General features: G+C 41.3%; 1 protein-coding gene across 1 annotated transcript in view; it reads right to left on the bottom strand.

Moving 5' to 3' along the window:
- nfxl1 (nuclear transcription factor, X-box binding-like 1) overlaps nucleotides 1-14,883 on the bottom strand; it is a 98,464-nt gene that overhangs the window by 5,457 nt on the left and 78,124 nt on the right. Inside the window, exons 19-21 of the mRNA XM_078410602.1 lie at nucleotides 9,737-9,841; nucleotides 4,746-4,832; nucleotides 2,134-2,187 (exon numbers count right to left, since the gene is read on the bottom strand). Of these exons, the coding sequence (XP_078266728.1) occupies nucleotides 2,134-2,187; nucleotides 4,746-4,832; nucleotides 9,737-9,841 (246 nt within the window). The remainder of the gene's footprint in view (nucleotides 1-2,133; nucleotides 2,188-4,745; nucleotides 4,833-9,736; nucleotides 9,842-14,883) is intronic.

Genomic DNA, 14,883 nt, shown 5'->3' with positions numbered 1-14,883 from the left:
AAGTCGAGAAGCTTAGGAAAAGCCAACGTTATATCTGGAATCCATTCTTTGTAGTGCAAAAATAGCATCCAGCTCCATTTCAATACTTGGGTCCAAACCAATGTGGCAGTATTTGATGGATAAGGCCCCTACTTCCACTATAGCATGAGCAGAAGCCAAGTAGTGTCAGAGCTTAAAATGCTGCCAACAAAATTCTATATATCAGTATTTGCAAAAGTGTTTTGAGGTAATAATACTCCAGAAATCTGTCCTCACTCTCCATGGCTAGTGCAGCCTTCTCTATAAGGAGATCTGCCGAGAATCGTATTGGAAGGCTAAGGAATGCAGAATAGAAGCAATTAAGTGCTTGCACAAGAGCGATTCATCAATCACTGTGATTTTGGTAGTAATCAGACATAAGATATTGCAACTTTGCTTGGCTTGTGCTGAACATAGACGATTAGCAGAAAAGATATGGAGACCTCTCTGTCTGTATGAAGAATCAGGTTCTTCTTTTCACATCTACTACAGTGAATTCACCATTGCAGGGCTAGAAGACCACAATGGTTACAAATTCTGCAGTGAGGTGCACAACTGATGACTTCAAATGTGGTCTCACGTTATATAATTCTGGTGAGTTAGCTTTCCCCTCTGACAAACCTATATGCATACGGTTGCATCGTAATTAGCAAAAAAGGATCGCTGTTCTAATAACAGCTAGATTCAATTTAATGACAAAAAGTCATTCTCCTGCAAGGGCTGAAAATCTTCTCAACCATACTCTTTAGCTTCCTAGTAGCAAGGGTCCCTCAAATTCAATGTGGATTTTCCAAGGAAGTTAACTCACCATGTAACCATGAAATGGAACATTATTTCAAGAATATGCAAACATAGAAACAAAGAAAATAGATGCAGGAGGAGGCCATTGGTCCTTCGAGCCAGCACTGCCATTCATTGTGATCATGGCTGATCATCCACAATCAATAACCCGTGCCTGCCTTCTCCCCATATCCCTTGCTAGCTCCTAGAGCTCTATCTAGCTCTCTTTTAAATACATCCAATGAACTGGCCTCCACTGCCTTCTATGGCAGAGAATTCCACAAATTCAGAACTCTGGGTGAAAAGGTTTTTTCTCACTTCAAGTTTAAATGGCCTCCCCTTTATTCTTAGACTATGGCCCCTGGTTCTGGACTCCCCCAACATTGGGAATATTTTTCCTGCATCTAGCTTGTCCAGTCCTTTTATAATTTTTTACGTTTCTATCAGATCCCCTCTCATCCTAAATTCCAGTGAATACAAGCCCAGTCTTTCCAATCTTTCCTCATATGACAGTCCTGCCATCCCGGGGATTAATCTCGTGAACCTACGCTGTACTGCCTCTATAGCAAGGATGTCTTTCCTCAAATTAAAAGACCAAAACTGCACACAATATTCCAGATGTGGTCTCACCAGGACCCTATACAACTGCAGAAGGACCTCTTTACTCCTATACTCAAATCCTCTCATTAAGAAGGTCAACATGCCATTAGCTTTCTTCACTGCCTGTTGTACCTGCATGTTTACTTTCAGTGACTGGTGTACAAGGACACCCAGATCTCATTGCACTTCCCTTTTACCTAATCTGACACCATTGAGATCCTCCAAAGAGGAAAGAAAAATTAACTTCACATCCCAGGAAACCATTAGAACAGAGATTTTTAAAAATAAATATTTTCCATCATTTAAAAGATTCTTTCAAAACTAATAAACTTTAGGAACATTCATTCATGCCTTATTTTTACCGTATATTTTTTCATATTTTTATATTTCAGATACAGCGCGGAAACAGGCCTTTTCGGCCCACCAAGTCCGCACCGCCCAGTGATCCCCGCACACTAACACTATCCTACACACACTAGGGACAATTTTTACATATACCCAGTCAATTAACCTACATACCTGTACATCTTTGGAGTGTGGGAGGAAACCGAAGATCTCGGAGAAAACCCACGCAGGTCACGGGGAGAACGTACAAACTCCTTACAGACGGCGCCCGCAGTCAGGATTGAACCTGAGTCTCCGGCGCTGCATTTGCTGTAAAGCAGCAACTCTACCGCTGCGCTACCGTGCCACCCGTATATATATATATTCTAAACCACTTATGAAACTGCTTACCTGCTGTTTCAATTTTTCTTTTTCACAAGTTGCTTTTTCTTCAGCCTCTTTCATCTAGAATTACCAGTTTAAAAAATGTTTTCAATTAGTTGCTAATAATATAGAAATAATTTAAAGCTATTTATTCTGCATTTTGAAAAGTTGCATTCAATTAGTCGACTTAATAATATAGAAACACCATTTCAAAAAAGCACGTTACTGTTATGTAACTATTGTTTGCAATTTTATACCCTTGAAACTTGCAGAACAGATCTGACCCTTTCAATTAGTTGTACTGTTTGGGGAATTTAAAATCATCAATATTTTCTCAGTAACCTGAAAAATTACTGCCCATTTATTTCATTAAATCACTAACCATTTCTAAAGTTTCATATTCTCACCACCTAAATGGTTTAATTTTTTTCCACAGATGGAATTCCACAGACCATCATCAGACATGTAACCAGCATCCAGTTTACAAAAGCTGAAAGAAGACATCTAAATTGCCCCATTTAAAATGTCATTTTTCTGTTGGTCTTAAGGTAAAAGGAGCAAAATGAAATTGGAGTCAATCCATGATAAATCTGAGCCACCTGGCCAATTATAATGAACTTATCCCGTACAATGAACACAAATCGGCATGTAACCTAATATAGTTCTTGAGCCTCTTTAATTTAAAATCCTGTCTTTGTGATGAAACACTAGTTCCATAATGGCAACATGATTACAAATTCCTCTCCTGCATTTAGATTAATACTAGAGTTATTTAATTTGACAGTAATTTGGTTGACTTCATTTCCAGCACAAGCTATTATTTCACTATTTTCTCTGTCGCCTAGTTGTCAGTTGCAGGGAAGCTTTAAATCAGAAACAAATTAATGTTTCGATACCCACTGAATTGTCAACAGTGCAAACACCATCACCAGAATGAAGGCGGCACGGTCGCGCCTTACAGCGCCAGATACCAGGGTTCGATCCCGAGTTGTCTGTATGGAGTTTGTAAGTTCTCCCCATGGGTTTTCTCTGAGATCTTCGGTTTCCTCCCACACTCCAAAGATGTACATGTTTGTAGGTTAATTGGCTTGGTATAAGTGTAAATTGTCCCTAGTGTGTATAAGATACTGTTAATGTGTGGGGAATGCTAGTCAGTGTGGACTCGTTGGGCCGAGGGGCTTGTATCTCTAAACTAAAGAAAATTAAATTTTCTTTTTTTCTCCAGGATCCCATTATTCCTGCAATTCCAACCTTTCATCAACACTCTCATTCTTTAAAATATTCCTAATTCCCACAATTTTGAACCAAGCTCCTGGCCATTCTACACTCATGGCAGTGTGTCATTTTAAAGATCTTGTGAAGTACTTGGGAATGATTCATTATATTAAAAAAGCATTGCGTAAATACAAGCTATTAATAACAAATGTTGTCAGATAATATTTTTCACCCCAACAATCTTTGTTTTAGCTCTAATTAGAGCAAATATCAATTTGTGACTTACATTCCCAATGTTCAAATTGGGGGTGTATGTCACAAATTCATAAATTTAAACTATTTTCGAATTCATATATTTTATATTCAGGGTAAAAGAGACAGACTAAACAGGATTTTAATGAGTGAGAATGTAGATCAGGCAGTGCTGTAACTTTTACTGGGCAAACATGCTTCGTATCCATGTAAAATGCATTTAATTTTATCCCAACTACTTCTTGATTAACAAGGCTATTATTGAAATTCTCTAATCAATTTGAGATGATGATAAACATCATACTTGAATTATTGAATTTTAAAATAAAGGAGGCCAATCTCAGAGAAATGAGAACAACTAACATTTAAAATGCTAACTTTCTGAAACAATTTTAAATGTTAGTTGTTCTCATTTCTCTGCCCTTTTTGCCCCACTCATCACAGGAGAGAGCAGGGTTTGGAGAGAGCATAGAAGATGTTTATGAGGATGTTGCCCAGATTAGAGGATATTAGCTGCAGGGAGAGGTTGGACAAACTGACTGTTTTCTCTGGAGCATCAAAGGCTGAGGGGAGACCTGAAGGAAGTTTATAAAATCAATGGTGCACAGATAGGGCAGTCAGAATATTTTTCCCAGAATAGAAATGTCAGACATTAGAGAGCATTTCTTTAGGTCAGAGGAGGAAAATTTAATGGAGATGTGTGTGGGGCAAGTTATTTTTCACAGTGAGTCATAGGTGTCTGGAACACACTGGCAGAGGCGATGGTGGAGGGAGATATGATAGTGGTGTTTAGGAGGCTTTTAGATAGGTACATGAATATGCTGGGGTTGGATGGATATTGATCACGTACAGGTAGAAGAGATTAATTCAATTTGGCATTATGGGGGGGATTCTAAGCATGTTTCATATTTTCCCAATCCTTTATATTCTCATTTAAACGTTGCATGGACCCTGCTTTTACAAGGATTTCTGTTGAAGACAGCAATCTTGATTAAATATCCTGTAAGCAATTTGATATGACATTCACGTTATGGTGGCTTAATTTGCTGAATACCTTATTCATAACTGCAACAGTTCTACAGGAGAGTTCATTAGTTTGCTAAGTCTATTCCTTGTACCCCAATTTCTAGGAAAGCCGGGAGAGTATAATGTAACAATTCAGGAGACATTACCTCAGATGCCTTTTGCTTCATTTCCTGACAGACTTCATCACATTCCACCAGGACCTGCTCCTCAGTCACCACCATACACAGTATTTCCTTACAAAATACAGAAAGTTTCTAGTGTTAATTCTTCAAAGAATGTTAATTTAAAAGGAAACAATCTATTATGCAAGAAGGATGTAGTTGATGTTTTGAAATTAAATCAAACGTTTCCTTAAATGTGCACACTTAACATTGTTCACTTGACTTTTGGAGTCGTTGCACAATAATTGAATAATGAGATTTTTCATGTAACAAAGGTTCTCCAGTGGAGGTGAACTCGTGCATGGTTATTTTTCTGGCATTTTAAGCAAGTAGAATGTAGTTGAATCTTGCTGAACAAAGTACAATACTGAATTACAATAGAGACATACTTCCACAGTTAAATTTAAATAGTTCTTCCCTGCATGCACATAAATAAACTCATTGGAAGTAAAAACAAGGCTTATTTAACTTTTTCTTTACTAATTATATTTAGAAAATATTCTTGGATTAAATAATATTATATTTCATACATAATCACCAGAATTTAAATTCCCCAAATTAATGTTGTGTTTTGCTGTGAGGAATGAATAATTATTTTGGAAGCCTATGTTTCCTTCTATCACATCATAGTCTGACTAAAACCTCTTCAGATGCAAACCATTTCAGGTGAATCAATCTTCACAGTACCAATCACTACATTCTGATGTTTTAATTCGTCTTTTTTGTATTTCCTTACCTCATAGAAGGGAATCATTCTGCCCATCTGCCTATGCTAACTCTCAAAACAATCCCACCAATCCCAATCTCCATCTATTTTTCCTGCAATTCTATCTCAATGCCCATCCGCCATGGAGCTAGCAGACCGCACAATGTTCCGTTGGGACAGAAACAAAGACTCCGGTAAGACCAAGGGCGGTGGGGTTTGCATCTACGTACACAACGACTGGTGTACTAATACCAACATCGTAGACAGCCATTGTTCTCCTGATCTGGGGTACCTAATGGTCAAATGCAGGCCCTTTTACCTTCCTCGGGAGTTTACCGCTATAACTGTTACAGCTGTTTACATTCCACCGGACGCTAATGCCAGCACAGCTCAAGGCTACCTACTAAACGCCATAAACTCTCAACAGAAGACTTATCCCGAGGCTGTCCATATTATAGCCGGTGATTTCAACCACGCAGACTTAAAAGCAGTTCTCCCGAAATTTCATCAACACATTAAATGTACAACCAGGGGGAAAAATACTGGACAAAGCCCATTCAAACATCAAGAGTGGCTACAGGACAATATCACTACCTCACTTGGGACAATCAGACCACCTATCCATACTCCTAACCCCAGCATACACCCCCCCCCCTAAGAAGGAAAGCCCCCCTGCCATCAAAATTGTTAAAATGTGGCTTGAAGGAGCATCCTCGCAGCTTCAGGATTGCTTTGAAAGGACTAATTGGGACATTTTTGAGGACCAGGATTTGGAGGAGTACACATCAACAGTACTCTGTTACATTAAGAACTGTGTTGACATTGTCACTGTCGACAAATGCATCCGGGTGCACTCAAACCAGAAACCCTGGATGACAAAGGAGGTCAGAACTCTCTTAAAGGATCGTAATGCTGCCTTTAGGTCCAAGGACAAAGCCCTCTACAGCGTGGCTAGAGCCAACCTTAAGAGAGCCATCAAAAGAGCAAAAGAAAATCACAAAAATGAGATTAAGGACCACTTCACCCACAAGGACCCACGACAACTTTGGCAAGGAATCCAGCACCTCACAAATTACAAAACCAGCAACTACAAGATCGCTGATGCAAACGCCTTGTTGGCAGAGGAACTTAATGGCTTCTTTGCCCGTTTTGAGGTGAGAGCGGTAAAGTTAGTTACACCATCTACACCTGCCTTCAACAGCCACACGCTCACGGTACAGGAGCATGAGGTGAGGCATGTGCTCAGGGCTGTCAACACAAGGAAGGCTGCAGGCCCGGATGGAGTGACGGAAAGGGTGTTGAAAGATTGTGCAGACCAACTCTCAGTGGTCTTCACGAAGATCTTCAACCTGTCCCTGTCCAAAGCCATCATCACATCCTGCCTGAAATCCGCAACAATAATCCCACTGCCAAAGAAACCAGTCATCCGTGATCTCAACGACTACCGTCCTGTTGCACTAACCACGGTCATTATGAAGTGCTTTGAGAAGCTGGTCCAGCAGCACATCAAAGCCAGCCTCTCAGCCACTATCGACCCACACCAATTCGCTTACAGATCAAACAGGTCTACAGAGGACGCCATTACTACTGCCCTACACACCGCACTGACCCATCTTGAGCGGCAGGGCAGTTACGTGAGGATGCTCTTCATAGATTATAGTTCAGCATTTAACACGGTCATCACGGACAGACTGGTTTCAAAACTAACTGATTTAGGACTCTCCCAATCTATCTGTAACTGGATTAAGGACTTCCTGACCAATCGGCCCCAGATGGTCAGATTAGGCCCTCACACATCCTCCACTCTCACAATCAGCACCGGCTGCCCACAAGGATGCGTGTTGAGCCCCCTTCTCTACGCCCTCTACACCCATGACTGCACCCCCACTATCCTACCAACACCATCATCAAGTTTGCGGATGACACGACTGTGGTTGGACTCGTCTCAGGAGATGACGAGACAGCCTACAGAGATGAAGTCCAAAAACTGATAGGATGGTGTGCGGAAAACAATCTGGCTCTGAATCCTTCCAAGCCAAAAGAACTCATAATAAACTTCCGAAGACACAATACGGGCTACACACCACTGCATATCAGCGGGGTTTGTGTGGGAAGGGTCCCTGCCTTCAAGTTCCTGGGCACGCATATTGCTGAGGATCTCTCCTGGACCACAAACACCATAGCGGCAGTCAAAAAGGCACAGCAGCGGCTCTACTTTCTGAGGATCCTCAGGAAGAACAACCTGCAAGAGCAGCTGCTAGTGACTTTCTACCGTTGCACCATCGAGAGTGTGCTGACGTACTGTATTTCTATGTGGTACACCAGCAGCTCAGAGGCAGACAAGAAAGCCCTTCAGAGGGTCATCAACTCTGCAAAGAAAATCATTGGTTGCCCACTGCCCTCTCTAGAGGAACTTTACTCCGTCCGCTGCCTCAGCAGAGCAGCCAACATCCTGAGGGATCCTTCCCACACTGGTCATCAGCTGCTTGAACTGCTGCCCTCTGGTAGACGGTTCAGGTCCATTACATCACGGACTAATAGACTCAAGAACAGCTTCTACCCCAGCGTCATACGTGAGCTGAACACTGCCAGACATTCACATAAAACTGAATGGAAGGAACGGAACTGATCGGAACACTGTCAGTTACTTGTCAGAAAACACAAGCCTCAATTTAATACATGTTTACATTCTACTGCACTTATATTGCTTAACATTTGCTAAACTTATCACATGTTACTCCCGACCGCAACTTATATTTAATTACATTATTTCTTTTATTTAAAAAAACCCCAAAAAAAACGGCACTACCGATGCATTTGCAATATGTTAGCTCTCATTGCTGTGCAATAACTTGCTGTCTTGATTGCACTGTACACTGCCTTGACCGTATTGTAATTATTTTGTCTATATTGTATTAGAGGTCAGTTTGTTTAATTCAGTAGATTAGGTTTAGCTTGTTATGGATAAAGGTTTATCCTTTGTACTGTCTGCTGTGTGTGATTGCATCATCTGGACTGCTTTAATTTCGCTGTACTTTGTGTAGTGACAATAAAGGTTTTTTAACATTTTTTACATTTACATCCCTTCTGCTAGTTCTCAACCACACTACTGTAGCCAATTAATCTACCATCTGCACATCTTTAGTATGTGGAAGCAAACTCAAGCTCCGAGGGGAAACCTATGTGGTCATAAGGGAATGAGTAAGCTTCATAAGACAGCACCAGAGGTCACAATAGAATCCAGGTCACCGGAACTGAGGCAGCAGTTCCAACTTCTGTGCCACTCTCTGGCTCTTTACGTCGATGTACTTTGCCTTTGCTGCAAAGTAATGACGGAAACTAAATCTGAAAACAGTGAGTACCCAAATATTCATAATTAAAGCAGTAATCTTCCTTTCAACCTTCTGTTAGGAATGTCAACTATCTATACAAATGGATGATTGACATTGCTGAGGAATAAATTTTTACATCACATTTATGCTGTGAAAGAATGGGCCAGAATGCAGTGACCTTCAGCCGTGAACCATAGAGAACCATTGGCTAACTAATTTGCATAGGAAAACCAGTCCGGCTTCCACATCTGTGCAAGGCACAGTGGCACAGAATATGGAAATCAGAAATAAGCTGGCATCTGACTTCCTGCCGCTCAACTGGATTCAGCATCATGCCCAAATGCAGAGGACAAGCTTCCACTTCCAGCTTTCCAAAGTTGAGCTTCCAGAAGCCGCAGCATGACCCCATTTGAATTGGACCACTTAAATAGTTTGGAAAAGTATGTAAAAGTTACATAATGTTTTTAATTCATTTCCACAATGGAAAAGTGTTTGTGAATATTTTTAAATACTGATTACAATTTAGTCATTTGGATTATTTTATAAAAATTACTCAAAGGCATTTGAGAGAAGCAAGTTGTTGCAAGTCCATCAAGATCCACTGTAGATCCAACAGGATCTCCCTACCTTAACTTTATTCTTTCTTCCCCTGTTCAGTCACTCCTCACTTATATCTGTGACACCCCTGATACTCTGTCACCTTGAGAGTCTTAACTTTCATAACTGAAAAATCAAAAATATGGCACATGCTGGAAACCTGACAGAAAACAGAAGATGCTGCAAATACTTTGCAGAACAGGATAAATGCCTCATGCCGAAGAACCCTCATCAGAAAGAGGAAAGGTGCCAGTTTTACAGTGAAGACAGTGCAGAGAGGGGGGGAGGGGATGGATAGGACACAATGTAATTTGCCACAATGTATTATAATTAAGCTTTACCTTCTTTAACCGCTTACAGGGGCATTTAATCTTCACTTTCTGGCTGCAGCCCTCTTGACAGTTACCAGGGTGGCAGGTTGCTTTGCACCGATGTCCACATAACAACTGGTTAAAATGAGGCAGAACAGAGAATTTTGTTCAATAAATAGAAAATATAAAATGAAATAAGTGACGAGCAACCTAATTCCTATTTAAAATTGTCCAGATATAAATTTGCCCACAAACAAATATTCTAGTGCTTTCAACTGAATTCACCATCCTATCACTGCCAACCACCATCACAACAGTCAGAAGAAATAATAGTTAGGAAGGGTCACAGATGTGATAGGATCTGAAAATAAAAATGAGAATTTACAGCAAAAACGGGAAAAAAACCCAACTGAGACATTTTTGAACGGGAATCCATTGCCAATCATTCTAGTTATTGCTGATCTGCAAACATAACTTCAGACTGCACTCACTTGGACTGAAGATCTTCACTGGAAGATTTGGACTGGAGATGAGTGGCTGCAGAGGCCGGAATCTGGGGCATCAAATAATTTATTGGAAGAACTCAGTAGGTCAAGCAGCGTCTGTGGGGGAAGGAGTGGTGGAATCGTTGACGTTTCGGTCAAAACCTTGCTCGACTCATTGACCTCCATTAGCAAGATCTCGGCTGGGCAAGCTGGCCATTTGTATTTTTGAATAAAGTCTGGAGGTGATGGGGCATGGATGAGTTTTGACACCAGTTGACATAATGCAAGGATGGAGGTCGTGAGAACATTGAGGCAGATCTAGGTGCCCTTGATGGGATCCAAATTCAAGTTGGGTTCAAATATGGCACCAAGGTGACAAACAGTTTAATTTGAACAAATTCTCAGAGGGGTAGAATTGGGGGTGAGTAAATTGAGCGCTAGAAACAAAGAATTATGGCTTTCATTTAGGTAATACTTAATTGAAACACATTTCTGCTCATCGACTTTTGTAATTAGGCAAGCATTCCAACAATTTAATCTAAGAGGGATCACGCATGGTTATGATAAAATAGAACAGGGCATCACATGTGGAAACAGTCTTTTCTGAAAGTCAGCAACTACATTTTCAGATGATACTGAATGGCATTGTGTAGACAGGGAACTGGCCATGGATATATTTATACAGGGTACTGGACGGTACATATATGGAACAAACTGGATAGCTAAGTTGATAACCGATTGTAGTCCCTTCTAGATGAGCCAGTGTAGAGGCAATATAAAGATATTAAGCCTGATGAAAGGACAAGTAAAACATGGAGGATAGCTTTATCATAGTCACATTGTTTGCCAGTGGTAAACTTTGATATCCATTTCAGTATCCAGGAAAGAGTGGAAACATATTTTTGCTCAAACACCTCAGGAACAACTGCTCATCCAAGTGATTTAGCAGCAAAGGATCCTGATTTAAATAAATAAAAGTTAAGATTTTTCCCCTGGAAAATGCATGTGGAATGCTTGTCTGATCACAAATGCATTTTCATTTAGTTCCCACACTTGGCTTCCGCATCAAATGGTAAAAGTTAAAACACCATCTAACTGATTTTCCAGTCCCATAAAGTGCACACCACCTGTTCATTTCCAGGTTCAAATTATCTAGCAAAGCCAAATACAGCACAGGACCTAGCAACTGGAAGCAAGGGGAGGGAAGTCAATCATGGTTAAAAGGTCTCAGAAGCTCAAAGCAGTAGGAATGCATTGTAAGAGTTATCTGGCTGCTAACCAACTTCCTTACTCGCCCACTTTTGCAGAGGCATTTCATCCCTCAGGATAAAGAACAGAAATTTCGAGGCACTACAAAAGTGGGGAAGAGAGGGCAAGACCCAACATCATGATTCCACATACTGTGTGAGTAGCTACTGTGCAAAAGGCGAAATCTGCCAATACTCAGTACAGGTCCACGGGAGAGGGGGGAGCGGGAGAGGGGGGAGGAGAGGGTGCTGCAACAATACAGGAAAGGTTTGGGTCCAATGGGTCCACTTGCTCTAGTATTCCTCTAAACCTTTCCTCTCCATTGGGGGCTGTCCAAAATGTTGTTATAGTACCTGCCTCAACTACCCCCTGGTGCAGCTCATTCCATATACCTACCACATGTGTGGAAAGGTTGTATATCAGGTTCCTATCAAATCGTTCCCCTTTCATCTTAAACTTATGTCCTCTGGTTCTTGATTCCCCTACTCTGGGTAAATAAACTCTGCATTTATCCTGTCTATTCCCTTCACGATCTTAATACACCTCTACAGGATCACCCCTTAATTTCCTGCGCTCCAAGGAATAAAGTCCTGGCCTATCCCACCTCTCCATTAGCTCAGTTCCTCGAGTCCTGGCAACATCCTTGTAAATCTTCTTTACACGCTTTCCAGCTTAACAATACCTTCCCAATAGCAGGGTGACCAAAACTGGACACAATACCCCAAATACAGCCTCACCAACGTCTTGTACAACTGTAACATAACATCACAATTTCAATTCTCAATATCCTGACCGATGAAGGCCAAGGTACAGAAAGCCTTCTTGACAACCCTATTTACCTGTGACGCCACTTTGAAGGAAGTTCGTACCTTCACTCCCAGATCCCTCTGTTCTACAACACTCCCCAGGGTTCTGCCACTGTGAAGGTGATGCTCTGGTGTGACTTCCCAAAATGCAACACCTGCATTAAACTCCACTACCCATTTTTCAGCCTACTTGCCCAACTGATCAAGATCCTGCTGCAATTTTTGAAAACCATCTTCACTATCCAACTTCTCCAAGCCAATTCTCTATCCGGTCGGCAAGCTTTCCCTGGATGCCATGTGATCTTAGCTTCCGGAGCAGCCCGTCATGCAGAACGTTATCTACAATGTTAGGCTCTGTAGTCTAGAGTTCCCAAGCTTTTCCTTGCAGCCCCTCTTAAAGAGGTTCAACATTAGCCACCCTCCAGTCTTCCGACATCTCACCTGTGTATAATGATGATTCATACATCTCAGCCAGGGCGTTTGCAATTTCTTCAGTAACTTCCCACTCCCACTATGTCCTCAGATATATCTGATCAGGCCCATGAGATTTATCTACATTCATACACCTTATAACGTACAGCACCTCCTCGACCGTAATACAATAAGTCCTCAAGATATCTTCATTAACTGTCTCAAGTTCCCCAGTTTTCATGTCTTTCTCCATGGTTAAAACCGGAGAAATACTCACTGAAGACCATGCCCATCTCCAACAGAGATGACGGCTTTGGTTTCTGAGGACCCCATTCCCGTTTTGGTTATATTCATTTTGCAGGAATCTCATCCCTGTCACAGACTCTCCTCTCTGTTGCCGTAACTACCGACTTTCCTTCCAGTATGGCTCTGCCCGACATTGCCCTTCCCCACTGTGCCTCAGAGCCAGGCTCAGTGCCACAAACCTGACTGCGACTACTGCTCATACCTGACAGGTCATTGCCTTCAACAATATCCAAAGGGTATACATGTTTTGAAGGGGAATAGCCACTTGGGTCACTTGCACTCTCTGTCTACTCCCTTTGCTCATGGTTACCCACTTACTTTCTTCCTGTACCTTAGGCATCACCGCCTTACTACAACTATCTATGAAGCTCTCATTCTCCCGGATGATACTGAGGTAGTCCAGCTGCAGCTCCATTTCCCCAATGCAGTGTGTAAGGAGCTGTACCAGGATATAATTCCCACAGGTGTAATCATCAGGGACACCAGCAGTTCCCCAGACCCCACATCCTGCAGGAGGGACATTGCACCAGTCTACCACCCACGAGTGCACTAAACCAAGAGGGTCAAAAGCACAACAATCATTCACAAAAAACAACACATTGTAACTTTACCTCCCATCTCTCTCTCCGTCAGCCTTCACACCTGAGCCTCATGAGCCAAAGCCTCTAACTTATCCTCACAAAGTCCTTAAAAGTCTTGAGCTAACAAGCTCACACTTACCCTGCACACAGCACTTCACCATCACACAGTCACTCTCCCAACACAACCACTCCACTACATCTTGCCTACTTTTTATTTACTCCTCAATTAGCCAAAAGTGATGACTCAACCAATGCAACAGAAACCTTTTGAAATCTCTCGCTGCTGCTCAGACATTGAAATAGACTGACTCAACCAATCCAATGGCTGCCACAAGTCAGTATTTCCAAGATAGTCAAAGCCATTTGTTTCTTTTACCATGTCAGTATACAACTGTTGAGATTCGGAGCAGATCCCAGCTTCTGGACACCCACATTAGCAATTCCAGGGTTAAAAACTGCACAGTCTAATGTGTTAAACGTCCCATGATACTGTCCTTTATGAAACAATGGAATGGTTTCCCCTATTATCCACATATACTTGCAACGAGCATTTATGGTAAGTACCATGGGGCATCATAATGGTGTGATCTGCAGTCAATAAGAAAATGTTCAACTTAAAGATTTCACAGTAACGGAATAAAATGAAGACTAATATTTGGAATTCCCCGACAAAACAGAAGGTCCTACAAAAGTCTGCAAATTGTATTATTGTTGTCCACACGGAAATCCGACAAATCTGTCAATTTGCCAAGGCATTGAGTTTGGGATGCGTCAGGACAACAAACAGGTCATTGATCTGGGAGATTGGTGGTAATTATCACAGGCAGCATTTCAGAGGGTGGGCTCTGACCCAAAAGAAAATGCTGCTCCCAGATGGATGTGACACTAGTCAATTAAAATAAATTACTGCTTCTTCCTTGGGACAATTGACCAATCGCTCAAAGTACGGCACTATCTTTACAACAGACTGAAGGGGCAGAACACCCTGACCAGAAAGTGTTAAAATGAATTGCCAGGGAAATGAGGCTGAGTGGAGCCTCACAGCATGTTAAACAGACATTGCACAATTCAGCAGATAATTACACAAGCATTTTTCAAATTTACCATTGCAATCTAATTTTAGCTTCTTAATATTAACCTCAATATAATGCAGATTTTCTGAAATGTTAATATAATCCTATTAAGCGTTAAAGTCTTTTAATGTTAGAATTTTAATTGTATTAGTTCCAAGAATATCCTTATCTTTGTACTTCATATTAGAACTAATAAGTACATTTTCACGTTATTGCCATTTATCAAGATTCAATATCATCCAATTAAAGTAACAAGAAGGTAACTGT

The sequence above is a fragment of the Rhinoraja longicauda genome, chromosome 1 (genome assembly GCF_053455715.1).
Source record: "Rhinoraja longicauda isolate Sanriku21f chromosome 1, sRhiLon1.1, whole genome shotgun sequence".
In the NCBI taxonomy this organism is placed as follows: Eukaryota; Metazoa; Chordata; class Chondrichthyes; order Rajiformes; family Arhynchobatidae; genus Rhinoraja; species Rhinoraja longicauda.
Note: the sequence above shows the minus strand (reverse complement) of the source record. Positions and strands in the feature narration are given on the sequence as shown.